The sequence below is a fragment of the Necator americanus genome, chromosome III (genome assembly GCF_031761385.1).
Source record: "Necator americanus strain Aroian chromosome III, whole genome shotgun sequence".
NCBI lineage: Eukaryota > Metazoa > Nematoda > Chromadorea > Rhabditida > Ancylostomatidae > Necator > Necator americanus.
The window spans coordinates 34,129,092-34,155,504 of NC_087373.1; the positions used below are offsets into that span (position 1 = coordinate 34,129,092).

General features: G+C 41.5%; 1 protein-coding gene across 4 annotated transcripts; it reads right to left on the minus strand.

Annotated features, from left to right (window-relative positions):
* Positions 1 to 851: 851 nt before the first annotated feature.
* On the minus strand, positions 852 to 26,327 carry RB195_011860 (uncharacterized protein; the record flags this gene model as incomplete). 4 transcript variants are annotated; one of them, XM_064193450.1, is made up of 17 exons in its annotated part: positions 852 to 1,441; positions 1,505 to 1,632; positions 1,702 to 1,811; positions 1,865 to 2,028; positions 4,874 to 4,922; positions 4,987 to 4,996; positions 7,540 to 7,628; positions 7,688 to 7,880; positions 8,000 to 8,142; positions 11,742 to 11,780; positions 11,849 to 12,753; positions 12,854 to 13,028; positions 14,582 to 14,671; positions 14,862 to 14,934; positions 15,557 to 15,698; positions 15,761 to 15,906; positions 26,251 to 26,327. In XM_064193450.1, 17 exons carry the CDS (start codon positions 26,325 to 26,327, stop codon positions 852 to 854), a joined length of 3,123 nt encoding a protein of 1,040 aa, XP_064051030.1. The 4 variants fall into 4 exon arrangements, with proteins under 4 accessions (XP_064051030.1, XP_064051031.1, XP_064051032.1 ...); XM_064193449.1 differs by having other exon boundaries at positions 1,865 to 2,034; XM_064193448.1 differs by lacking the exons at positions 852 to 1,441; positions 1,505 to 1,632; positions 1,702 to 1,811; ... (5 more) ...; positions 8,000 to 8,142; positions 11,742 to 11,780 and having other exon boundaries at positions 11,804 to 12,753.
* Positions 26,328 to 26,413: the final 86 nt, after the last annotated feature.

Below are 26,413 nucleotides of genomic sequence, written 5' to 3' on the forward strand. Positions count from 1 at the left end.
TGGCTCGGCTAGTTTCGCACCTCAGCCAGGCTCAGCCGGGTATTTTAGGACAAGTTGCGAGCAAGCGACGGTGGCCGACGGTGCCGCACCGTCACTCACCGTCGGTTTTTCAATGTTCATGCACAGTATTGTAGTGGGCCGGAACGCTCGAAGCCGTATCTTCTCTCCTTAATCTACGATCCCGTATACGAATACTCCACCGGAAATCCGTACCACTCCAGATTCGTGGGGTGATGCCTTTAAGGCTTGGCAAGCGTTTATAAACGTCAAGCGATTCCGAGTTGAAGAGGAACGCGTAGCCGCATCCCCATATGGACTGATCAACGCCGCCGACTTTATCCGTTGCCCTTTAATTTCTTAGGTGTGCCAGCGTTCAACCGAACACCTCACCACCTATACACTGGCTTGACACATTAACGGCTGCTACATGCTGGTTACGATGAGTCCTCATACTTTATTCTCATAGCTACCCACTAAAGAGATCGAAAGCCTAACTTTAGACAGAAGAAAAGGGTCAACGGCCAAATCCATAATCAACCTTGTGTATTTTTGTTTCTATATTTGTTTGTAAAAAAAAATTGGGAAGCTTTTGTAACAAGGACAAGGGATAAAACATGCTGAACACCGTCCAACGATATGTCCGTTCTTGTCTTCCCTCGAAATCGAGCGCTTGGCGAAATTGATTAATATTTTGCGTGTAGTATTTGTAGCTGGTAAAGAATTTCCATTACCCAAGTCTAGTTCCATCCATAAATTTCCATTGCGACGAATTCATTTCCCCCAATTTACATCTTGTAAATAATGAACATTCACTGAATCGCAAAAGTTTATTTCTGTGCTCAATATACATCTCAATATCCAGGAGCAAGTCTTGCTGGAGGACAATGCTCGCAGGATCCTGGTGCTCCGTTCTCTCCATTCGGTCCTGGAGGTCCAGGCTGTCCATTCTGTCCAGGTTGTCCAGGAGGTCCGGGCATTCCAGGTGGTCCCTGCGCGCCAGGCTTTCCATCGTTTCCAGGTCCTCCCGGGGGTCCAGGCTGTCCAGGTGGTCCAGGGCGCCCTGGGGCACCAGGTCGTCCTGGAGGTCCAACTTCTGTTTTGTAGGTGCCCGGTTCTCCGGGAGGTCCTGGTCGGCCAGTTGGCCCTGTTGGTCCAGGCAAGCCTGGACTTCCGCGTGCACCCTGATCTCCGGGCTTCCCGTCTTCTCCGGGGGAACCAGGCGGTCCAGGTGGACCGTCCGGACCTTGCTGTCCTTTTGGTCCTGGCTCTCCGGGCGGTGCTTCGCATGGGCACTGTGGAGGAAAGAGGGTGGAGGCGTCTGGTCCTGGTGGAGCTGGCGGACCCGGAGGTCCGATGTCACCAGGAACTCCATCAAGACCGTCAATTCCATCTCGACCAGCGTCACCTGGTGGACCTGGTGGTCCGCGATTGCATGTACAACCTCAAATAAAACTCTTTCCTATGTGTACGGTGTTCTAACAAGGATTAACTCAAAATAACCTACATCCTTGTGCACCTCCCCCGCCTACAGCTACAGATTCCACGCCAGCTGATGGAGTGTCGTACCCAACTGGCTCGTCACGAAGCTCTTGATCATGCAGACGACGAGCCCAGAAGTCCGCAAGCGTATCTCTGTAATTAAGATCATCCCGTCGTCTAAATATACATAAGCATTAGCGTTAAAAGTAATTGACGACTTACCTTTTCTCCAGTCTCCTATGGCTCATCACAATATCGGCCAACTTAGCAACATCACGTTTTCCGCCGGTTTCTATGCTCAACATCTCTTTCCACATGTCACGTGCTCGAGCCTGAAGCAGAAATCTTTACGTACGTACGCAAAGCTAAACCGAACAGAACTCACTTGACAGTACTCAAGATCGAGCTGAACTTGTGACTCCAGAGTCTGCACATAGTGCAAAATCATCGGGAAAGTGAGCAGACAACTCGTCAACGCAACCGTCGAGAAGACGACGGCAGCGAAAGCAACCGGACGGAGCGAACGTCGCTCCTCCTTTTCCGACATACCTGGAACTATAGACTGGTAGAGGAGAATCTGAGCATAGCAGAAGGAATTTGAATCAGTTACGGGTCCGGATAAGAATTTTAGAAGTGAACAAGACAAAAACTAGTAGAGGAGTCAAACAGAATAACACAGTTCCTTCCATGTCTCCGCAATTTATCAAATTACTCTTCACAGAGCTCAAATGTTCCCATACTACTACTTCAATGCATTTTTCTAATATTCCAGAATTAACTGTCAACTTATTGCACCTGAGTTTTTCTAATGTGTTAGCCTAAGGGCCCAAACTACATGTTTTCCTACAATAATAAAATATTGTCATCTGCTATGCTGCGTAGAGTTTTTTCACCGAAAATTACAGAGGAACGTCGAGGAAAATTTGGGAGAAGCTGGCTGTCTTACTCAAGTCTTTATAGAGAATTATTTTCACCGATTGCAAATCCTTCGAAAGGGAAAATGGGCGAGTCTCGGTTAACAAAGGGAAGGTTTTACCGAATCGGTTCAGTTTGAAAAAAATGACAACGACTGCTTTTTTCATCCCCCTTAAAGCTAGCTCTACTGATTTATCCAGAAAAAAAAGAGGTAAAAGACGGCTTTGTAGGGGACAGTAAACTGAAAGAATGATGATAGGAAAAATTTACAGAGATTAGGATATATTTCGGGAGTTGAAAGCTGTTTGATTATTTTATAAAAGAGTTATGAAGGCCGGTAAACGGGTGTACTGTTGATATTTTTCGGTGTGCAAACAGTATACGCAACGCAGACCCCTGGACGGTTACTGTAGATGACGATACGGGGGTGTAGAGCGCTAATTACTCCTTATTATCATAAACGTTGGCCTTTTTTCATCGAAGCTAATCATAGCGCTCAAAATTATCCATAAAATGAGATGAGATGTGATTTTGCGTTGACCTGACTGACTTGAAGAAATAATGGAACAGTTTCTGTTCAATTTTTGTTATAAGTTAGACTTTTTGATGATAGAAATCGAAATACGGTAGGGGGAATAAATTCACACAGTTCGAATACGCGTACCCTACGTAGAAGGAAACATGTGAATCTAAAGAAGGAGGAGGAGAGGATACGATGAGATGTGCGGCACAGCAAGTCCAGCCTCTTATATCCAGCGCGGACTGGTCTTAGCGTTCCACCATTTCGCACACGTTGACGCTGTGCACTCCATGTTCAGCGCGGACACTCAACGATTTCGTGTCATCGTCTCTGCACTTCATCTGCTCTCTCACATTTGTCTAACCGGGCAAAGTGGAGGAAGCGTCGTCGATGTGCGAAGGCTTTTTACGAAAACGTGCAAAAACATAGAGACGTGAAGTAGGAACGAGCTGACGCCACTATCTACAATAGCTACTGAAGAAGAACCACTACCCGTTTCTGGAAAGTAATGACGCAGTTGAAGTCGCATACACATTGAACAACTGGTCTAGCGCTCCTAATGATGTCATATCGTGGTGGAATGGAAAACTCAAGCGTTACGGTAAATCTCTTAGGAGTTTCAAATATTAATTTTTCTTCGAAGCATCAAGAAGTTTAGTACGTGCGTTTAGTACGTAATTACGTAGTAGTACGCTACACACCAGGACACTAAGCATCACCTATTTTCACTTCATATTGTACTAATTTTCCAGTTAAACACTTCTATTGCAATAGTTCTTAGTTCGCGATTGTTTGTAATTAATCTGTTTCGTTTTGCCCATCGTATGAAAATATGCTACAAAAATGTTGCACGAATCATACGTCGTCATTTATTTATTTATTTACTTATTTATAGAAAACACCTGCAGCTGCTGCATTTGCTTGAGTACAACAGTAACTCTTACTGCATTCCAGGAAAAAAAAACGTTGAAACACGGCTGAAAATTTTCTTTCTGAAGGAATTATTCTAATTCTAGCGATGAACTTACACTTCAACAAAACCACTAGATTTTAATTTTAAACGATTTTTTAACTATATTGCTACACGATTTTTTCCCCTCTTTTTTCTCAACATTTCTTCTTCTAAATTTACGAGATATGATAGCTGAGAGAAAGCATGTTTTCTATTTGAGAAAAACCCATCTAGAATTAGTAACAGGATGAGCCCTAGGACTTGGCAACGTTTGCTGGGTTGTTCATGTTTCTCCGATTTCAGAAAAAAAAAATCCGAGCGCCAATGATTTCTCCTAAAACATGTCGGCACATTCACATTTCTCATCAGGAACTTCTCCCCTATAACTGCGCGTTTATGGTTCGCTACGCTGTGAAGAAAATTTCGAAGCGTCATGGTGCACGAGAAATCGATATCCACTCTGTGCATTGGTGCGATGTGAAGTTGAGAAATTCGCACATTTAAACAATTTACCGTGCGAGACGGCAGCACAATGCTATTGTTCCTAATTTTCTTGATTCCTCTTGAGAAGCCGACAATTCACTACATTTCCAGCCCCTGAATCGGTGAAAAATCATAAATTACCGCCTTACGACTCACAGCCATTCGAGAGGGCAGCGTCAATTAAATCGGGGCTTGGTTAATAGAGTGGAACGGCTTGTTTTTTTCTTCTTCTCGGAGCAATGTTTTCAGACGAAGAATACTGTTCACTGCGTCTGCAAGGTTCTGCACAGGACCGTGCAAAATAGCAGCTTTTCACGACCAGGAGACGCTTACTGTCTTTACATTTTAAATATAGCCGCCGCGTTATGCAATTCCTCGGACTGGTTTAGTGAAGCACTTCAGCGTGCGACTACCATCAAGATTGTGGAGGCTTAGTGTAACTCGTATGGGTCGCTACGTTCACTATTCGGACAACTACCATAGTGGTTTTGGTCGGTACTAAAGGATAAGGATCATTCTCTTACAATTTTTTGGATTTTCTTCCTCCATCTTCTTTTTTCTCAAGGATAGATCCTAAAAATTAAAAAAATTGAGAGATTACTTCCTCGCAAAGTCGGCTGATACCTAAACCTGATACCGTTAGATCACTGGAAGAGTGTGAACGGAGCAAAATATTCCCGTAGGGCGCGACTTGTGTTCATTTGGACTATTTCAAATGAGGTTTCACTGACTATTTTCAGTTCATTTAAAGTCTGTAACCAGGTACGTAAAGAAATCCTACGAAATGTAACGAAAACGTAGCGCATCGGCTGTTAACCTCTTTGTCCTCTGCTGAAAATACTGGAACGTAGATGTTGAACGTAGGGGGAAAAAAAACCACCTTGCTTGCTGGTGCTTAATGTTCGTAGACGGGTTCTTCTCCTTCTGCACAAGGTCGTAGACGATTTTTCTTTCTCTTTCTTTTTTGTGTGGTGTCCTCTTCAAACGAATGCATCTTTCCGCACTTAAAGAGGTAAATGGAAGGAATTGTGCGTGAGCGTGTCTGCTCACTCTTACATTTTACTCTCACCACTTACTCATCGCACTGCTAATGTTAGACGCGTGAATAGGTCGCCACAAAAACTGTGGAATGCCCGCAATTTTGGCTTTTTTGGGTGGGGGTCCTTTAGCAGCAAAGTGAGCGGAATTCTATAGCAAGAGCTTATAGTTTGAACGATTTTGTGGATAAAAGTACTGGAAGAGGGATATTCTTCCCATCTGATCATATAGGTTCAAAAAACGAGTCCACGCTTAAGGACCAATCTGCATTTTCCATTAAAAACTTATTATTATAGCTATTAGCTGAATTACGAGAGAAAAATTTATGAAAAATTATAATAAGTTATGAGATTTATGAAAAATTATAATAAGTTATAAGATGAGAAAATGGAGAGGGAGACAACAAGTAAATGTAGTAAAGATATAACTAATAAAGATAATGACAATTTTGATGCTAATATTAGTAGAAAGAATGGAAAGGGAAATAAAAATCAAAGCTTAGAAAATTTCTAAATTTTTGTTCATACTCTCTACACATACAGATGCTCCAGGAGGTATCGATCACCTTTTTTAAATACTCAGATAAAATTAAACAGTGAAGGGGAATTGAGTGAAAATTAACCGCAACTTGAATAATTCGCTTTCAACCGCTCATCACTCCACGAATCTGAGGTACTACGGACTTACGGATTTCAGGTGGAGTATTCGTATACGGAGTAGCAGATTATGGAGAGGGGGGTGATTTTTCATTTCTTTATAATTGCCGTAAAAAAGGCCCGGAAGATACGGCTTCGGGCGTTCTGGTGCACTATTTTCTACAAGGAGTTCGACTAGAGCGCGCCAGCCTTGTGCGGCGCCGCATCTTCCGGATCGTTTTTTACTGCAATTAGGAAGAAATGGACGGAATCACCCTTCCCTCCATAATCTACTATCCCGTATACGAATAATCCATTTGAAATACGCACCACCTCAGATTCGTGGGGTGATGCCTTTAACGATAATTTTCCAAATGGGCCAGGCGCAACTAACTTTCTACTCCGTTTCGCAGCGGAAGTTATCCGCATCGAATGTGACAGTCACTGCGATTGTAAGACATCCCTAGATGATGATTGGGTTAGGGATCGCAACTGATTAACAATTTTCATAATCATATGAACGGTAAGAAATCAGTGGTGATCGTCAAGTATTCGTTTCGGTTGTTCATGCTTGGATTTCTGCTAGGAATTCAGAATGCTCTTGTTTTCATTTTTCGCTGTGATCTCAGCCTCATGCGCTAGAATCGTACTGGACACTGTGGACTTGCGACCCTTGCGTCTTTCACGCCGATGCCTTCCGAGCACTGAGGTTAGTCGCTCTCCTCCTGAGTAAGTTGACTCTGACGCTCCCTTCCAATCCCTTTTTGTCAATATACTACTTTTCAAAGGCTCGATTACGCCACATCAGTCCGGTTTCAGGGCAGTCTCCTATTTTACCGAATGGACAAATAACGCACTCCACACAAACGCATTCTTTGCGAAACGATGTTCTGTTGCGAACCAGTTCTTTTTTAACATTATCATCACCATTACATTATCATATCCATTATCATACCATCTTTATCGTCATCATTATCATCAAACAATGTCGTATTTCAGCGCTAGTTTCGTCAGAGGTGAACGGGAGACAAAGGTGTGGCTCAGTCGGTTAGAAGTTCCGCTGCCCGCACGATCGTCGACTGGAGGTTCAAATCCGCCCTAGTGCTCACCAAGCCTTTCATCCTTCCGGGGTCGATAAATTGATACGAGATTTGTCTGGGATGATAAAAACACTAACTTGACACATCGCCTAGCCCGCGCAAGTCCAGTTACAAGTTCGTAAAACTTCAAACGATTCTGAATTGAAGTGATGGCGAATTCCAAGCGGATTGATTAACTCCAGACACGTCATCCTTTCATTCTTTATGTTATATCCATTTTTCCTTGTGATATCATTGGCTTATTGTAGTGATTATTTCCGTTTGAGGTCATCTGAGAGCTTGGACTTTGGAGTCCGAAATACAAGATGATTTATCCCGCCGCGCCGCCACCGTAACCACATTTAGGCGTCAAGTAAAATGTGTCTGTCTACACTTAAACGTCAGAAGATAGTTAAACATATCATAATGCTTACTTACTTACTTAGATGGCCCGTCTTCACTAGACGTGCGGGCCCCAGCATCTCTTCCACTCGTTTCGTTCCCTCGCCATTGTCATCCAAGATGTTCTCAAGCTTCGTGAGTGACGCTGAGGAGGTCCTTGAGCCGTATCCAGCTGAGCTCTCACCTGGTCCATCCGTGCAGCGAACACGTCACCCCATCTCGTTGGCGGTCTCCCTCGGGGGCGTTTAGCGTCCCTTGGGATCCACTCTAGCGTTCTTTTAGTCCATCTATCGTCGATTCTTCTCATGATGTGACCGGCCCATCTATGTTTTGCTTTCGATACATATTCCGCTGGGTCGCGAAGACGGGACATTCCTCTTAAGTCGGAGCTACGAAGACCGGCAAGGTGTTGTGTGCGCCGGTTAAACTTGCAGGGCTCTCAAGGGCTCTGTGGGTAGTAAGTAGCTTCCTAGACGTGGCCGCGGTGTCTGCCCACGTCTCCGCTGCGTAACAGAGCGCTGGAAGGACTGTCGAGTCGAAAGGATGGGCACGAAGATCATGGTCCGTCAGTTGGTCCGTAGCTTCCCTGACGGCTGCGAATGCTGCCCATGCTGCTCTCATTCTTCTATTCAGTTCTTCCTTCAAGTCGTTTTCCATGTTAATAGAACGTAACATATCATAATACTATGTCATTATTATATTAGCGTAAGTAATTATCCACCTTGCCGTCAAATCCCATGTGTAGGCAGACACATTTTACTTAACGCCTAAGTGCGGTTACGGTAGCGGCCCGGCGGGATAAATCATCTTGTGTTCGGGATATGTTGCATACAATATTTCATTGGTGCTGGGTGTGTGGGAAGTGATGTGTGGTAGTATGTTCTTCAAACCAGCCACTTTACTTTAATTAAGACAAAAAACTGTTACAAGGTTTAGCCTGTAGAAACGTTACTGTTGAACAAGAGGATCGTAACACGCCACCACTTTGGGTTGTGAGGGCGTTACAATGCAACAGGCATGAATATTACGACAATACACATGTGGTAATTTAGATGCTTCTGCTTCAGTCCAGAAGCAAGCGGCCATTATGGGTTAGAGCCGCTGACCTCTGGGAAGGCCTCGTGCTCGTGGAAATGGTGCCTTATTTCCCTATGCGCCAAAATAGGGGACTGCGCTGAACCTGGAATGATGCAGGAAATCCAGTGTTTGGGAAACAGTGCTCTATATAGAGCATAAGAGTTAATTCACTAAGTAGGTGTGCGAAAATTGGAGCTAACTTCGCGGCTTGGAAAGCATCGGGGTGAAAGACAGGCTGGTCACGACTTTAGCGTAGCGTGTACGATATTGGCACGTTGGACACATCACAACGAGAGAAACAAAGGGATTCTTGGTCTCAAGCAGAAATCCAAGCAGGAAAAAACCGAAATGAGTGCTTTACGATCACTAGTGATCGTTTGCCATTCGTATCATTATGAAAGCTGTAGATCACTTGACATTTCTAACCGAACTACCGTATAAAGATGTCACACACTAAATAATAACATTGCTACGGATAATCCTCGCCACAGAACGGTGGAATTAAAGGTTTGTTGTGCCTACTTTATTTGCAAAATTATCTTTAATAAACTTTAGCTATTGTCAGCAGCGCAGTGAAATGAGAGATAGAATGTTTGGTGGTGCTTTTCAGACCTCTGAGCATAGATGCGATAGTCGAATCTGGTACTCTGACCCCTTCACTTTTGAATGGTTGGGGAAGGGGCCTCCTTCATTTTTAAACGGTTGGCGAAAGAACCCCCTTCACTTGAGGAGGATCCGGCTTCTCGCTCTCGCACCTATGCCTCTGAGAAGGATACGTGGCGGAAAGTTCGAAGAACGTGGGAAAAGTTCCTTTCAACAATCTATGAGGCACAGTATACTTCAATTCAGTATTCTGATTGTCCACGTTCCAAAGACATGAGAACCCGCATTCTGGAACCCATTGATTTCTTGTTGGTACCATTACTCTTGTGTAGCGGGTGTAGAGCAGTCGATTAGAGATTCTGCTGCCTGCACAATCGATCGGAGGTTCAAATCCGCCCTAGTGCTCACCAAGCCTTTAATCCCTCCGGGGTCGATAAATTGGTACCAGACTTGTCTGGGAGGACAAAAACACTGAATTGGCACATCGGCTAGCCACCGCAAGTCATTGTATAGCCAGTTCGTAAACCTCAAACGATTCTGAATTGAAGGGAACGTGGGGGCGCATCCCAAGCGGATTGATTAACGTCAGACACTTTATCCTTTATCATTTTACCATTATTCTTGCAGTCTAACTAAGACAGTGTTTACTGCAAAACATTTCATTTCAAATTTCAGTTTGTTATGAATTGGATTTTTCTGAGAGAGTCATCATTTTCGAATAACTTTGTTTTAACCGCTTTCCGTAGCATCGGTATTTTGAATGAAGCTGGACTCAAATATTTGAAAGTCATTTCATGATGACTCAAATGATTCCCATGCATACATACGTAGTAGGTGCCCCTAGTAGTGTACGTAGTAGTGCAGGAGCGCTTGGCAAAGTGGATCATAGCATTCAAAGTCGTTGAAAAGATATTTGAAGTCAATAGTTGTGGATTTACGTTAGTTACGTTAATAGTTACGTTACGGATTTGCTAACATCCGTAATCACTCATTTGGGCGTTCGTTGTTTGTGTTCAATGTTTACTTTTCTTGCTTCTACACGAACGTATCTGAATTGTTGAATCTGAATTGAACAAAGACCTATCAATGATATATTGTCCTTTTTGTTCGATAACTTTCTGCTATCAGTATGCTTCACAATTCCTCGTTCATAAAAGGATCTGTCTTTGTCGGCGAAAAACAGAATAAAGTGCTGTTCTACAGTTTCATTTGAATAGAATGTTATACCATGCAAGGAGTTGCGAAGTGAACGAAACAAGAGGAAATCTGATGGCGCACAGCCAGGCGAATATTACGGGCGTGTCAACGCATTCCATACAAGCCCCAGTATTTTCTGACAGGTGATCAAGCTTATATGTGGTTTCGCGTTTTTGTGATGGAACTTAGAACTCTTCTACGATTAACGAACTCTGGACGTTTCTGGATTTTTCAAACTGTCCAATTGCCGCCAGTAGACATTCAATGTGATTATTTCGTTCCTTGGTAGGAGCTCAAAAAATATGGCACCGTTAAAATCCAACCACACTGATAGAATAACCTTCTTCTGATGAATGTCTACTTTCCACATCGTTTAAGACGAATCGTCACGTCGGAGACAAAACCATATGCGCACCACATTGTTGTAAACAATCCACTTCTCATCACCAATTATAAGTCGCTTAAAGACAACATACCACGAATCTGGGGTAATACGGATTTCAGGTGGAGTATCCGTATACGGGGTCGTAGATTATGGAGACCGCGGTGGTTCCGCTCATCTCTCCCTGAATCACTGCAAGCAGCCGGCTCCTGAATGCTGTTTTGTACGATGCCTTCTATTGCAGCGCGCCACCCTTGCACGCGTAGCATCCCTTACTGCCTATCGAGGCAGTCCGAATTAATTTTCGACGAATCGCAGGGCGGAGGCGGCGCAAGGGGTGGAGCGTTGCAATAGATGCCGTCGTATAAAACAGCATTCTGGAGGCGGCTGTTTGCAGTGATGCAGGGAGAGATGAGCGGAACTACCCCCGTCTCCATAATCTACGACCCCGTATACGGATGCTCCACCTGAAATCCGCACCATCTCAGATTCGTGGTATGCTGCCTTTAACAAAAGAATCGTTTTCCTAATGTTTAATGAATGTGTCACGAGTTCTCCAACAACCCGATAATGTTTTGAATTTACTGTTACTGTATGTGCACTACTTCTGCGTTTGATAAATAGTTTGATGAAAATGATTGTGAATGATAAGGAATGCGTTGTACCCATTGCAAAACTGATCCGATAGCGTCAACAACAACAACGCTTCTCACCTAAAGCTTGATATTTTAAACAGAGCATTTCCAGAAATTTATGCGAATAAAAGAAAACTGTACAATCACAATATTTTTGATACATTTTTCAAGAAGAAAAGTCATGTTCTCGCTGAAAAAGGCAGTTTTTCCTACAATTTCATCTCAACCACTTAACTAACAATGCTATTGTAGAAAATGTTTAAAATTGATTCAATAATCCATGGGGTAAACAAAGAAGCCAGAAGAATACCGGACATGCATATTAAAGTATAAACAAAACGAACCACTTGATGTATGAATTTTCTCAATTTTGTATTTGTTATCTGAATAGAAAAAGCGATAATTTTCAACTGATCATCGACATTCTTCTATGGGGAGAGATTGGACTCACTGGTTTCTCGGCCAAAACTGCTTTTATAATCTTCTCTGTCATATAAGAATTAGGTGTGAGTGAATTATTATTTTGAATATCATCCTCCTCTGCTTCTCTGCTAAGGTCTTCCTCTTCTTCGTATGTGACCATGGCGTGTGCGTTCGTGGATGAACCACATTCCGTAAACGATTGCATTTTATGCAAATTTGGCGGTTGTCGAAAGCCAACATCATCAAAAAGACCTTTCCTACGATAACTCTGAATGGTATCATCTTTGTTTGGCCGTCCAATTATCGGAAGGTTTAAAGCCGTAGGTGGTATGAATTTTTTCCGACCACATCTTCTCTCAAATTCTCCTTTAAAGTCATATTTATCTAGAACAATTGCGTTCTTTCCAGCAAATTCCCTCAGTGTTGGAACAGTGGCGAGCGTGTTTCTACGTTCAGGACAGTGTTTCGATGATGAGACGCTTTGTCGTTGTTTCGACGAGTTTCCTATCGTACGAGGCTCCTTCTCTTTGACCGTTTCCACCTTTTCCGACAACACTACTGGATTCAATTTTTTGATCACTTGCTCAAGTTCCTTTTCAGATGTCACAACCACCGATTTAGCCCCTGCGCATCTGTTCTGATCTGTTGAGTTTTGGCTTGAAGTTTTTCTAGACCCTTGCTGAGTTTCAGCAAGTTTCTCTTCTTCTACGGAGCATTCTGAGGAAACGGGCGAAATTTCCGCGGTCACCGTTTTTTCCAGTTCTTCCATTGTTTGCTGTCTCTTCATTACCATCTTCTTATGTCGTTCAAGAGCCTTATCGTAAATGGCATAAAGTTCATCTTTAGAGAGAGTAACCTCCTGATCCTGCACCGGATCTGGCCGCGTAGCGTCAACAACATCAATCTCGTTCAATGCTAGCGTTGGAGCTTCTTCTGAAATTCAAATAATTTTTGGCGTGCTGAGAAAATAGAAAAAATTGTTCAAATGGGCGGATCATTTGCTCTCCAACCAATCACAGAAGGCAAAACACACCTAATTTTTCCGTAGCAGTTTCTACTTTAGGGCGACTTCGTTCACCACGAAGATGGTAGATAGTTTGTATAGCATCATGGTATTCCTTGATTTGATCCGCTTCCGCATCAGTTAGTCGATGATGATCATTTAGTATGTAGTTTTCTGCTCGTTGATACAGGGATATAATAAATTCCTGAAATTTACCATTTGAAAATGAAGTAGAGGCTGTACTCCAAAGCTAGAAAAAAAAATTGAAATTTAACTGTAATGCTGTGAAGAAAAATTGCACCCGACTTGTTCCAGTCCTAGTTTTTCATCACGACTTGAGAAGAACTCAAATTTTTACAAAGGCTACATTCTAATAAAAGAAACCCTCTCGAAAAATTTTGATTTCTAAAATCCAGTGTTCCAATTAAGGACACCGATTTCATTTTGAAAAAAAAAACCAAGGATTAAAGCAATCTGCAGGCCTTTGGAGGAGAAATATCGACTCCAGAAGTTCAGCGGGAACAACATCTGTACTTCCGCGACACCTTCGCATTTACACAACCCCTCTTTTTTTTTTTGATCGCGTACCTCTCGTTTGAGGCGCTACTTCGACGCGCCGCAAGAAGGATACGCAGCGGTCGTGCGGTGATACATAAGCGCCGATTTCTGCTCGTTGAAATTATGCGGTTTTCCTAAGAAGATAAGTCGTATTCTATTCTTTCCACACCAAGTACTTCTACTCTCACTCATACTTTAACACATTCCAGTTTTTTCTTAACTCCTTAGCGCATTTCATTCTCATGTGCTATTCTTACATCCTTCTAACAATTAGGCTACGAGTTCTCTTTTCTTTATACCACTTCAGTGCTCCCTCAAAATAATTCCATTCCGCTCTAGTTTCTTGATGAACCACGGCGCGTCTCAACAATTCTATCGCTATCTTAATAGGTTGTTCGGAGGAAAAAAATTGCTAGAATCAATAGCGCTTATCGCCGAACCGGAACTCATGAAGCGTCGTTTTGACCCGGATAGTAATACCGTTCAGCAACAAGTTTGATTAATGGACTAGACGCGAGATCTACGGCACATTCAATACACAAGGAGTTTCTGTAGCAGGAATTATCCCATGAAAATTTTAAAGTTGATAGCGAACTGTCGGAGATGGAGAGTTTTTGGGAAAAAAGTAATAGGAATATGAGTAAAAAAAAAAGTCGTAAAAAAAAAGAAAACAAAAATATATAAAGATCACAGGATCGAGCACCTTAGTACAGTTCAAAAAAGGAGGAAAAATCATTGAATTAGAAAGTGAATAGATCAGTAAAGTAAGTTAGAAAGTGAATAATTCAGTTAAAAGCATCAACCCATGAATCTGAGGTGGTACGGATTTCAGGTGGTGTATTCGTATACGGGATGGGAGACTACGGTGAGGGGGGTGATTCTGTCCATTTCTTTTCATTTCCATTCCTAATTGCCGTAAAAAAACGGCCCGGACGATACGGATTCGAGCGTTCCGGTGCGCTACTTTCTACAACGAATTCGATTGGAGCGCGCCAGCCTTGTGCACAAACATCTTCCGAACGAGTTTTTCTTTTAGGAAGAAATGGACGGAATCACCCTTCTCTCCATAATCTACGATCCCGTATAAGAATACTCCACCTGGAATCCGTACCACCTCAGATTCGTGGGGTGATGCCTTTAAGTGAACAGCTTGTTATCAATTTCCTATTAATCCCTCAATCCAAAACCACTTAAGCTTACCTCATTAGCGACATCCTTGTAAAGGCTGTAAAGTGAAGCAAAATGCAGCAGTAAAGCCAATTGATGCAAACATTTGCTATGTGCATGCACCTAAAAATTTATATTGAAAATTACTTTAAGAAATTGCACTAAAATAAAAAAAAACTATGTCATGTCGTTGAAATAAACACATAAACAAAGTCACTGTAATATATTAAGTGAATGCAGACGATGAGAGTATTCATTGTAACATTAAGGTAATTTACGGTACTCTCGACTATACAGTTCTGAGTGCACGTACCTTATCTGCTTTGGCCATAACTGCTTTGTGAAAGCTTACCACATCCGCCCAGTAATTACCTCGTATCTGATCTCTGAAATACAAAACGTTTAATGCAATAAAATACAAAATAAAAAATATATTCTATGTTTTTCTATTATTTTCATCAGCAATTACTATCCAGTGTTAAGAGAAGGCGTTCAAATACTCAGGACTTCTAGGCAAGTAAACAAATAAATAAGTAAACAAAAATGGCCATGTCATCTCTGATCAGCTAATATATATAAGAGATATAATCTTTTTTCTATTCTTTCTATTCCTAAGTCAATTTTATTAAATATTATTCTTAGATGTATTCTTGAATATTTGCAGAAATATAGACGAATTGTCACGATCTTTTTGATGGACCTGTTGATCTCTACTCTAATATTTCCATAATATTTAATATTTCCAAAGTGAAAATATTAAAAGATTTTTCTGCAGACTGTGATCCAATGCCTATTCCAATTCTGAGATGAACCACAAAAAAAACGCGATTACTGCAAGGGAACCACTCACAGATTTAAGAAACAAAGTAGAAATCCTTTGAGAAACGAAAAGAAACACAACACATTTGTGTTTAGGTGCACAATTAAAGAAGGAGAAATAAAAATAAATCACAGACCATTTATGCCTAGATTCCCAATTCCAGGAACCCCCCCCCCCCCCATGTTCACCTGTCATCGTAGAGCAATTCTTGAACGTTGTAATGTGCATGACTGTAGGCTTCAGATAGCACCGATGTGAAAAGCACAAGAAATCGTCCATTTTTCTTCGAGATATGAGTCGTTTTAAGTGTTTCCATAGCGTCTGTGCAAACTATAAAGGAAAAACGATTACCGTACACTAGAATTCGTTATGAGTTCCAACAAAATACACACTTTTATGGTTTGAAGCTGTTTCCCAGTATGTCTCGTTAAGTGCTTGATGAAAATTTCGATAGATCTCCGCCATTTCATCCGTTGAGATATGAACTCGTCCTTTTGCATCGACACCACGTGAATGTCGCAGATGTAGGTGCATTTTGCTGGAAATTTTATCTTTTCTTTTCTTTTCGAGATCTTAATAAAATGTCATCAGTCAGGAAACGAGTTCTAACTATGCGTTATTTGCAAATTATTACATTTAGAGAGTTGTCATAGTATAAAATAGTGGCAACAATCGTTGAAAAGAGTGAAATTCTACTAAAACCTGCAATTAAAACCTCGCAAGTTTGTGAATTAGAACTAGTTCATAAATAATAAAAATACGAAAACATTCCAACCCGAGCATTTAGTTAGCCTCCATAAAAAAACTGCTCTAAAAAATGTCTGTCCACCCTCAGTTGCCCTCTCTGACATATCGTATATGACAGAGAAAAATCCTGACAATCAGTAATTATGAGGAAATTCATGGTCAACCTTGAATTCCTGATTATTACAGTGTTGTTCCTCAACAGTTTGCCTCCGAACGAACAAAAAAAAACAAACAAAACCAAGGTCTGAGGCAGAAAAAAATCTTGCCTTGAGAAACTGCACTTTAGAAAAAGGCACGACTACCAAGAAATCAACAAATGCAATTTTGAAAAAATACTTGAACGACTGAACAAAGGTCTCTTTTCAAAAAAAAACGGGGAAAAAAGTTGAGTTTCACGAGGAACTCATACCAAAAAAAAAATTAAATTAAATTACAGAAGTCTGCAGAAGATCGAAATGTTCGCGAATGTTCATTGCTTTCTAGGATAGTCGCTGTCGGGAACTAAAAAGAACGGTGCTTAAAATTTATGGAAACATCGATAGTGCAAGAAAATCATGCAAACGTTGCCCTTTTCTCTTATCGTTCCACACCCATTCCCTCCATTAACGGGAACGACCACGGAATAGAGGAATCAAGGAAAAGTAGTGCTGTACATGTTTGATGTGAAGTTAGTTTAGTCGCTAGCAATTCGCACCGCCCATAGCGTACGCACCAATCAGGACAACATAGTAGTTAGGTCCTAACGCGAAATTTGAAAACTGCGAGAAATTCTCTGCCTAAGTTCATTGTTTTAAGAGCACAACACTTTTTATTCAGTTTTTTTTTCGATTGACTTCTAATTGAACAAACGACTACTACAATAAAATTTTCCCATGTGACACCGATATTGCAACATTAAAAAACAGCTGATATCGTGAAGAATGTCAATGTCACCTCAATGAAGCCGGTGAAATAAGAACCGACCTTGCCAGCAGAGGGGGAACTAATATAGGAGTCTCCTTAAGCACTCTATCCGACAATATGGAGACTAGTATGTACATAACGCTGGTATCCGTAAAAATACAGGTTTTTCAGCAAAAGAAAAAAATAGGCCAGTTCATTGTAGTGGAAGATTTGGACGAAGCATACAGCCTCATAGGTCGATACAATAGATCGTTCAGAAATCGGATATGTAAAGACAAAAACAATTATCGCAAGGAAAAGTACCTATCCACGAATTTTTCACACTACATTTCTGCTAGTGCAACTAGAAGCTGAATTTTACCGTCAACCTACAAAGTCCAGAGGAGAAATCAGACCTTCCTGGACAAAATGCAAGATGAGAAAGAGTGAAAAAAACAGCAAAAATGCAAAGAAATATTTGTAAGAAAAATCAAAAAAGGAAAGAAGACAAGTGAAAAATTGCAAGCATTTGAAGGGAACAGGGAAGAGAAAAAGTCGATTAAAAAAAAGAGAAAAGAGGGAGTGAATAAATGGAATGGAATGTGTGAATGAACGAGCAAGAGGAACTGATGAACAGAGTAGCGAGTGAATGAATGAATGAATTAAATAATGAATTAATGAATGAGGTGAATGGATGAATGAATAAATGAACGAATGAATAAGTGAAAGAATGAATATCAGTTAAGGAACTCAAGAGTTTTGCATCGAGAAACTGAATAAGAACCCTGTATTCTGAAGTCTCAAAGTAAAATATATTGATTAATTGACTTAACCTGAGGTGGAACCTGTAGGTGCCTTACATTCGTGTTAGTACAGATGAGGAATAGCAGAAGAAGAGGAAACGGTCATTTGTCGAGGAGGTGATCATATTTTCTTGATTATTCGAGTTCTAATGAAGAAATGAAATTATCTTCGTCTAGGATAAATACGAAAAGATAGAACAAAAATGACGGAAGATGGAAAAATAGACGTAAACGGAACGAGAACAATTAAGAATTAGAAGTAGACGGTGATGGAGTCAGCTTGTTAGCATATGGTTCATTAAGCATTAAGTTATGTTTTAAGTAAGTTTGTAAGAAGTTAAGTACATAAGTATATAAGTAAGTAAGAAGTAAGTATATAAGAAGTTGGGAAATATAAGAGGACATTTGAGTGGCTACCTGAAAATATTCCACATTCCATTAGTTCCATTGACAATAAATTGGATACAGATTTCTTCGAAAAACGTTCTGACTCTGACAAAGTTTGTTTTCTTTTTTCTTTTTTTTTTTTGGTGCGTCATTAATGTATATGAATGAATGAATAAATAAATACACATACTCTACAAAATAGTGCAGAAGTAATGTAGTGGGAATTAATAAAGGAAGTGTATTAATTCTAGAAGAAAACAACGTGTATCGAAAAATCTAACCGAGCCCATTGAACGTCTATTGAGGTCAATGAAGGTGAGAAAAATCGTCGACAAACGGGTGAACAAAGCGATGTCGAAAAAAAAGCAGACGCTGACACGAAGATCTAAATACTAATGTACACTAGTAATGGTGGACCAGGGATGTATTCTGAGATTCCACAGAAATTCCAAATATTCTAATTCCTGGAACTCCTGCCAAAGCTATAAGACCTCCAAAAATGGCTTGAAAATCACTTTCTGACATGTTTACGTCTTTCAATCGTTACTTTAAAGTAGCTTAAAGGCAGCACACCACGAATCTGAGGTGGTGTGGATTTCAGGTGGAGCATTCGTATACGGGATAGTAGATTATGGAGAGGGGTGTGGTTTCGTTCATTTCTTCCTAATTGCCGCAAAAAACGGCCCGAAAGATGCGGCGCCGCACAGGGCTGGCGCGCTCCAATCGAACTCACCACCACCGTGCACCGTGCACCGTGCACCGGAACGCTCGAAGCCGTATCTTCCGGCCCGATCTTCTCTGTACGGCAATTAAGAAGAAATGAACGGAATCACCCTCCTCCCCATAATCTACGACCCATTTAAGAATACACCACCGGAAATCAGTACCATTCCAGATTCGTGGGTTGATGCCTTTAACACAATTTAGGGGAAATTCCTTGAAGAAAAGTTAAGGAAATGGAGAAATTCAACGAGTGAAACCAATAAATTAGCAAAGAAAGAAAAAGAATGGAACTACGTTTAAGGATAATAAGAGAATAATAACAACTTTAGAAAAAAAGGAAATGAATAGTGTCTCTTTAGCACGGGGGCATAAAATCCATGAAATAGAAAGGAAACTGGAACCACTTGATTGTAATACACAGGTGTGTATTTCTTCTAGCATCTAAATCGTAGATGAAGAGGAATGAATAAGAATAATGACTAATGTGTCTACGTCCTTGAAAAGTGCTACTACTACTACTACTACTACTAAGTCACAAACTAGTAATCGCATCACGTAGACAAACATTAAGGAAGGACAATGGTACATACTTGCGTTTCGTGTGCACTGTTTGACTGCAGCTGCCGTTGAAACAAAAAAAAAAAGGAAACGAACTGAAGAAATGATTAGAACTTGTTTGTGACTTGTAATTACATTGATGTATGCAATGAAATATACACACTACGATTCAATCCGGTTCTCCAAAGAAATTCTATTCCTGGTATCTATTCGTCTATTCATAGGATTCGAAATGGAAAAATGATACGAAAGATTGCGTGACACGATAGAATTCCTTACCTTTTTCAACTTCTAGAACACTCGAAGTTCTTTAGAAAAATGTTTAATGTTTTTATCTTCTTAATTTTAATTTCTTTACAGATTATACTAAGTTTCAGAAAATAATTTTCAAAGATAATAGCGCTTCAAAACAGAAGAAAGAGTTAAAAGTAAGGATTGGACATGGGAAATAGGCTAAAATATCATAAACTGGCAAAGCAGTACAAATAATAGATTTAGATACTCAAGAGTAAACCCTAAAATGGCAAATTTTGGAAAATTTAGCATTTTTAGTCTTTAATTTTCCTGCAAACTACACTGAAATCTTAGAAAAAAATTCTCAGGGAGGACAGTGCTTCAAAACAGAAAGAAGAGAAAAAAGGTGAGGTATGGACATTAAAAAGGGGTCAAGACGCCGAAAGTCGATGAAAAACCGAGGAATAATAGGTTTAGATACATGAAAATAAACATAAAACCAGTGAAGGTTGAGAAATTTGGAAACTTCCCAAAATAATTATAGTTATTTAATTCTGACGCTGAAATTCTGCCGTAGATGAGAGCACACTATCGTTATTTCGAAAAAAGTAACAACCAGCTTAGGAACGAATGCACATGATCGGTGCTTAGTGTCTTATATTGGAAAAAAAACAACATAAATAAGCAAATGCCTCAGCAATATGTGGATTTTATTGCCATTGTTCAACGCAAGGACACAATACCCCATTTCAGAGTTGTTATCAAGAAAAAAGATAAGTGCACAAGCATCATGATCGTGTGGGTGGGGTGTAACGTCCGGACTCATGACCCCCCACATGGTATACATGCGTATGCGCCATCACATGATGGATTCAAAGTCTGGACGAGCCTATGCTTGCATTTCCCCGTATGTGATGCGTGCGTTCGCAATAACGCAGGCGTGATCTACACTGGACGCAATCTATCTGCCTCCTCCTTTGTCGAAATTTCAACCATTTGACATCAGACAACGTTTTTTTTCACGAATAGTACTCACCAAGGATGAAAAATTTTGCTTACGGAGTTTCACTACCCTCATTAATTCCGTTAGCCTTATCCGTGTCCTGCAGTGAATCATTGCGTGACGCGCCTGAACCACCTCTTAAAGGACAAAGAAATCGTCAGAAAACAAAATTAAACTGAACATGGTGTCAAAAAAAAATCCTCGTCCTTAGGGATTTAGAGCTGCGGATTAGCTGGTTTGTACGAACCAACGTCTAGTTGACATAGGTAGGCACATGCAGCATTAGAAAAAGGTTTCTATTAAAAAAGGAAGAAATGTCAGGCGTTAATCAATCCGCTTGGAATGTGCCGTTCACTTCAGCTCAGAATCGTTTCAGGTTTACAAATAGCGTGTCTAGCCAATACAATGGCCTGTGGAGGCTAGCCGATGTATCAAATCAATGTTTTTATTCCCCCAGAAAAGTCTGGCAGTCTTGTGCCACATTATAAGTAATTCGGTCACGTTCGGGAGCTTATCCGAGCCTAGCTGCGTCGCCGGATACAACGACTGTACGGTTGCCGGTAGCTATAGTCGGCGGAAAATGTGTTCAACAAGGTGGGCGTGACGCACCTTGTTGCTTTTCACGCTCCTTCTATTTGTTGATACAAACGCACTCCGCTTAAAGGCATCACCCCACGAATCTAAGGCGGTACGGATTTCAAGTGGAGTATTCGTATACGGGATCGTAGATTATGGAGAAAAGGGTGATCTCGTCCATTTCTTCCTAATTCCCGTAAAAAAACGGGCCGAAAGATACGGCTTCGAGCGTTCCGGTGCGCTATTTTCTATAACAAGTCCGACTGGAGCGCGCCCGCCTTGTGCACGCGCCGCATCTTCCGGGCCATTTTTTTTACGCCAATTACGAAGAAATGAACAGAATCACCCCCCTCTCCATAATCTACTATCCCGTATAAGAATACTCCACCTGAAATCCGTATCACCTCAGACTCGTGCCTTTAAGCGCACTGCGCTTGATGAGTTGAACACATACGGTGTCGGTTACATCAAGTATATAGTATTGTTGACACGAAATGAAGCATGGTGCTGTTGCGTAAGCGGCTGCGCTCGAAGCAGCGCTGTGGATCGTCGTGGGACTCTTGCTAACGCCACCCATCACTGCACTTCGAGAAGGTCCCAGAGACAGCGGTCTCTCGGGGGAGACGGCGGTTGGAATCGAGGTGGGGTCTCCACAGGGCCGCTTCGAGTGCAGCCGCTTACGCAACTGCACAATGCTTCATGTCGTACTGACCCGACCGCATGTAGCACTGACTTACAACGATCCGCGTCCTACTTGCAGAAAGGCAAGTTCATTTCTACTCCATGGAGCGGATTAAACTAGTCAGAAAGGTGAGAGAGAATGGATCCAAAGCCTCAAACTGCACTGAACGTTTCATACTTGCTCGCTCACCGTATAAATATTCTTGCTAGCGCTTATGTAGCACCTCTGCTAAAAAAAATATCTCCTTTAAAGTCTGCATACCACAAAATTGACGATGTTGGAATTTCTCGTGGAGAATGTAGGGTTTGGGGAGCAGATTATAAATATGAGCGCGTTCACGCTCCACTCCCTCTAATCGTCCTGAGAAAACAGCTTGACAACGGTCTACCCCATTCTTGATACCTTATAACGCGCCTTCGGTGTACTCGCGTCGCGACCTCGAGCCGTTTCTTACGCCGTTTTTGAGAGCGATTAAAGCGAGCGTTTTTTTAAAGGTTGAGCGTAAACACGCTCGTAACCTGTAATCTCGTACCCCATATTGTCCTATTGAGAGACCCCAACATCGTAAGTTTCGTGGTGTGTTGCCTTCGAACTGATTTCGGAGTTTTTTTCGCACTGCGACGTGTGATAAATGATAGGGCGGCAACAGTCCGGAGTGGGAAGTGTGAGCTCTTCAGAAAGAACGACGCGGCTAGAGCGCTTGCCATTTTTTGACGCACACGAGCTCCTCGTTCCACCATCCGACACGGCATCCCCCATTATAGCCACCGCTCGTTGTCGCGGTGCAGATCAAATGCGTCACATTGGGTCGTTGAGGGCGGAACCTCGCCTCCAGCTCCGCCGCATTCGAAAAACGGAACTATGCACGCCCCTATGACGGATCCGTCATCCTATGACGCAATGTTACAAGGCGATGATAACGGTTTTAGAAGCTGCTATGGGACCATAAACGTGACAGTGTCTAGCGGATGGCGTAGGCGATGCGCGTGCCCGCGCCTCCTACTGTCGCAGCGCTCGGATGTAACGACAATCAAGGAAGCAAAAATTTTACCGACAGCTCTAGAAAATGGAGCGTGATTCAAAGGGGAAACAAAAAATGAAAGAAGAATTTGCAAGAAGAATTAAAGTCTAACCTAGATCATAGAAATGATTATTGAAAAAAAAACAAGTATGACTGAAACTGGGCAGTTACAAATAAGCCGTGCATATCATCCCGTTAGGATTTTCAAGGAATTTTTTCTTTGGATTTGCTATCATTATTCATTAACCAGGTATTATTAGGTCACGATAGCAAAGTAGACGTCAAAAAAGTATTGTAAAGTGCCTCTTTAAGGTGTATAACATTCTCTGAACAACTACAGGTTACGATAATTATCTGAAACAACCACTCATCACTGATAGATTTCCATCCGATGATGTCATAAGAAGATAGGCGAACTAAATTTTAATGAACGTATACGCACAGTTCTACATTTACGAGTATTTCTTAACAAAAAGAAGTTGCTGCTTCATGGATTGAGGTCAAATTTATGGCAGTAAAATGAGTACGTGAATGCGGACAATATAACCAACAATTGTTCTAAACAATTAAGTATAGCAAACGAATGATGTTCTTATCGGGGGTTCAACGTAATAACAATGGCAATCATCCGCCCAAATGGTTGAATTTTTGATAAAACAGTTCTAAACAACGGAGATAACGAGTAGAAGTGCGTCATTAGTTCTCAGCCGGACCTACCACGATCGATAATCAGGTGCTAATCAATGAAACAACTATCCAATCCTTTTGCCGATTTGAAACCGATAGATAGCCTAGTTATTCGAGCGCTAAGAAAAGCGAAACTTTGTGTAAGACGATGCGAGGTCCAGAAATAGGCTTCGCTTAAAAAAAGCCGAACGAAAAAAGTCAAGAAAGGCGAGGAGAAGTTACCGCTCTGGTATCTAAATTTAGTTCCCCGCTGAAAATCAAACAGCGTAGAGGTAGAAGGCAACGAATGTTTATAAAAGGAATCAAGCCGAAGAAAAGATTGTAGAGAGCACCACTCGAAACCCAAACACTAAGAAATACAAAGAAACCCAATTCTATATAAAAAGGAATGTCCAGGATCTACCCAATATACTATGAAAAAATAGCTATAGAGGATAAAGTAAAGTGCCTGACGTTAATCAATCCGCTTCGGATATGCCACCACGTTTACCTCAATTCAGAATCGCTTGATGTTTCCGCACGTGTAACCGGCCTATACAATGAGCTGCAGCTAGCCGATGAGTCAGGACAGTGTTCAGAGGTCAGACAAGGCTGGTATCAATTTATCGACTCCGGAGGGATGAAAAGCTTGAATGACGCGGATTCGGACCTCTGATCACGCAGCCACGCTGCAAAGTCTCCCCGACTACTTTATCCTTTAAGAAATAGCTAAATACATTTGGATAAATTGGAAACTAAAAACCTTTCGTTTCGTGTACAACTCCAGAAAATGGGAGAATACTAGCTACCCAATCTCTAAGTCCTCTCTTCTTAAAACTTCGGCATTGGGAAGTGCATTTATTTTTTCTTGTTATACTAACTAGGTTTAGGTGAAACTTTATTGTTGGCCTGACGTTTCGACAGACTCGTCTTTAACAAAGGCCTGAAAATGGTTCGAGTTCTTTGATGCCATGCATATCCAATCAAACTCCTCTTCTCTCCTTGCCAACCTTCAGTATTGTTCTAAGTACGCCACGCAAGACCTTCAAAAGGAAAACAAAATGACCAGTCTCACTGACTACAACATTAGCGAATGTACGATATTAGCACACGAGAAAGAAATATCTGTTAAAAAGGCATTAGAAGCATTCTGGATTTCCGTCAGGAATCCAGCCATGAGTAACAAGAATGAGTGCTTAAATTACCAATGATTTCTTGCAGTTCGTAACACTCTGTGAGCTATATGGTTGTCCCACATGCAGTTCCTTAATGTTATTCAGACATCAGTATCTAAAGCTACTGCACAGCGCGTAGACCTCACTGGCCTTGCTGACAATCTTTCAGAATGCGGTGGTTCAGCAGCCGCGCTAGTTGGTGAGACTGGTCAGTTTGCTATCCTTTTGGAGGTCTCGCGTAGCATACTTAGAACAAAATTGAGGCTTAGCAAGGAGAGAGGAGAGGTTTGATGGGATATGCAAGGCACCAAAGACCATTTTCAACCATTTTCAGGCCTTTGATAAAGACGAGTCTGTTGAAACGTCAGGCCAACAATAAAGTTTCACCCAAACCTCGTTGGCATAACAAGAAAACATAAATATACTAGCTACCCATTTCAACCGTCGTGTCTTTACAGATTTTTGTAATTACACCTCCAGTTATACCTTGCCACCTATAGCCGCCATTAGAAATAGATGCTGCTTTGTACTGAGAAAGTTCCGACTGCATCTACGATCCACAAAATTCTCCATTTCTTTTCCAATTAGAATTGATTTTTAGCTACTCATCGTGATTTGACCACACCATGCCTAAGTGTAGTTATTGAGAGTTGTAGAGTGGCGAAAGGGCCAAAAATTCGGCGAACTGTACCTATGAAAACAGCCACAGAGTTCTAAAGGCATATTAGTGCCTTTTTAGGAAGCGATACTTTGACTGTGTTACTACTAGGTTAAATGACGAAGCAAAAATGAATATTTCTTCTTATCCTTATCAGGACGCCCCTTGATTGAATTCGAGTATCCTGACGATATTGTTATATTCGCTGAAAGCAGCACGAAACGTCAAGATGTTGCCGACCTTGTAGCGAAGCAACCCTCAGAATATGGATTAGGCCTTCGCCTTAGACAGTCCAAGCAGATTTGGGTCTCCTCGAGATTTTCAACCGGAATCAAGGTAGACAGGCAACCGATCGAACTCGCAGATGAGTTCTGCTACCTAGGCTGCACGCTGAACAACAACGGCAGCTATGACAATGATAAGTGGCATAGATGCGTTGAGGCCTGCTCGCTTCTGGATGCGGCGCGTGCACAATGGTGGCGCGTTGCAACAGATCTCGTAGGAAAGAACGCCGCCTTCCACTTTGTTTTTTACGGTTAGGCAAGAATGAGCGCAGCCGCGCTCGTCTCCATAATCTACAATTCAAAGTCTACCTGTTCCCTGTTTTCCATACCATGTCAACTTCATGGCACGCTGTTTTTAACCTAACTGTGCTCTGCAAAGTCAGGCAAACATCCAAGAAAAAGTTGAAAAAAAACCGTAAAATATGTTTCGATGGTTTCAGAAAAATTGTCAACATGTAATCCGATGTACTTGAACGAACTAACCTTCCTTTCGAACTCGCTCGGACACTGAGCGAAGCTCGTCGCTTCAACGGACCCCAACCAATTTTACGTCGCAACATACTTAAATGAAGATGTCATAACGATAAGAGAAGTATCTGAAATGTACGAAGGATATAATATGGTTAGATTCATTTCTTTCATGCCT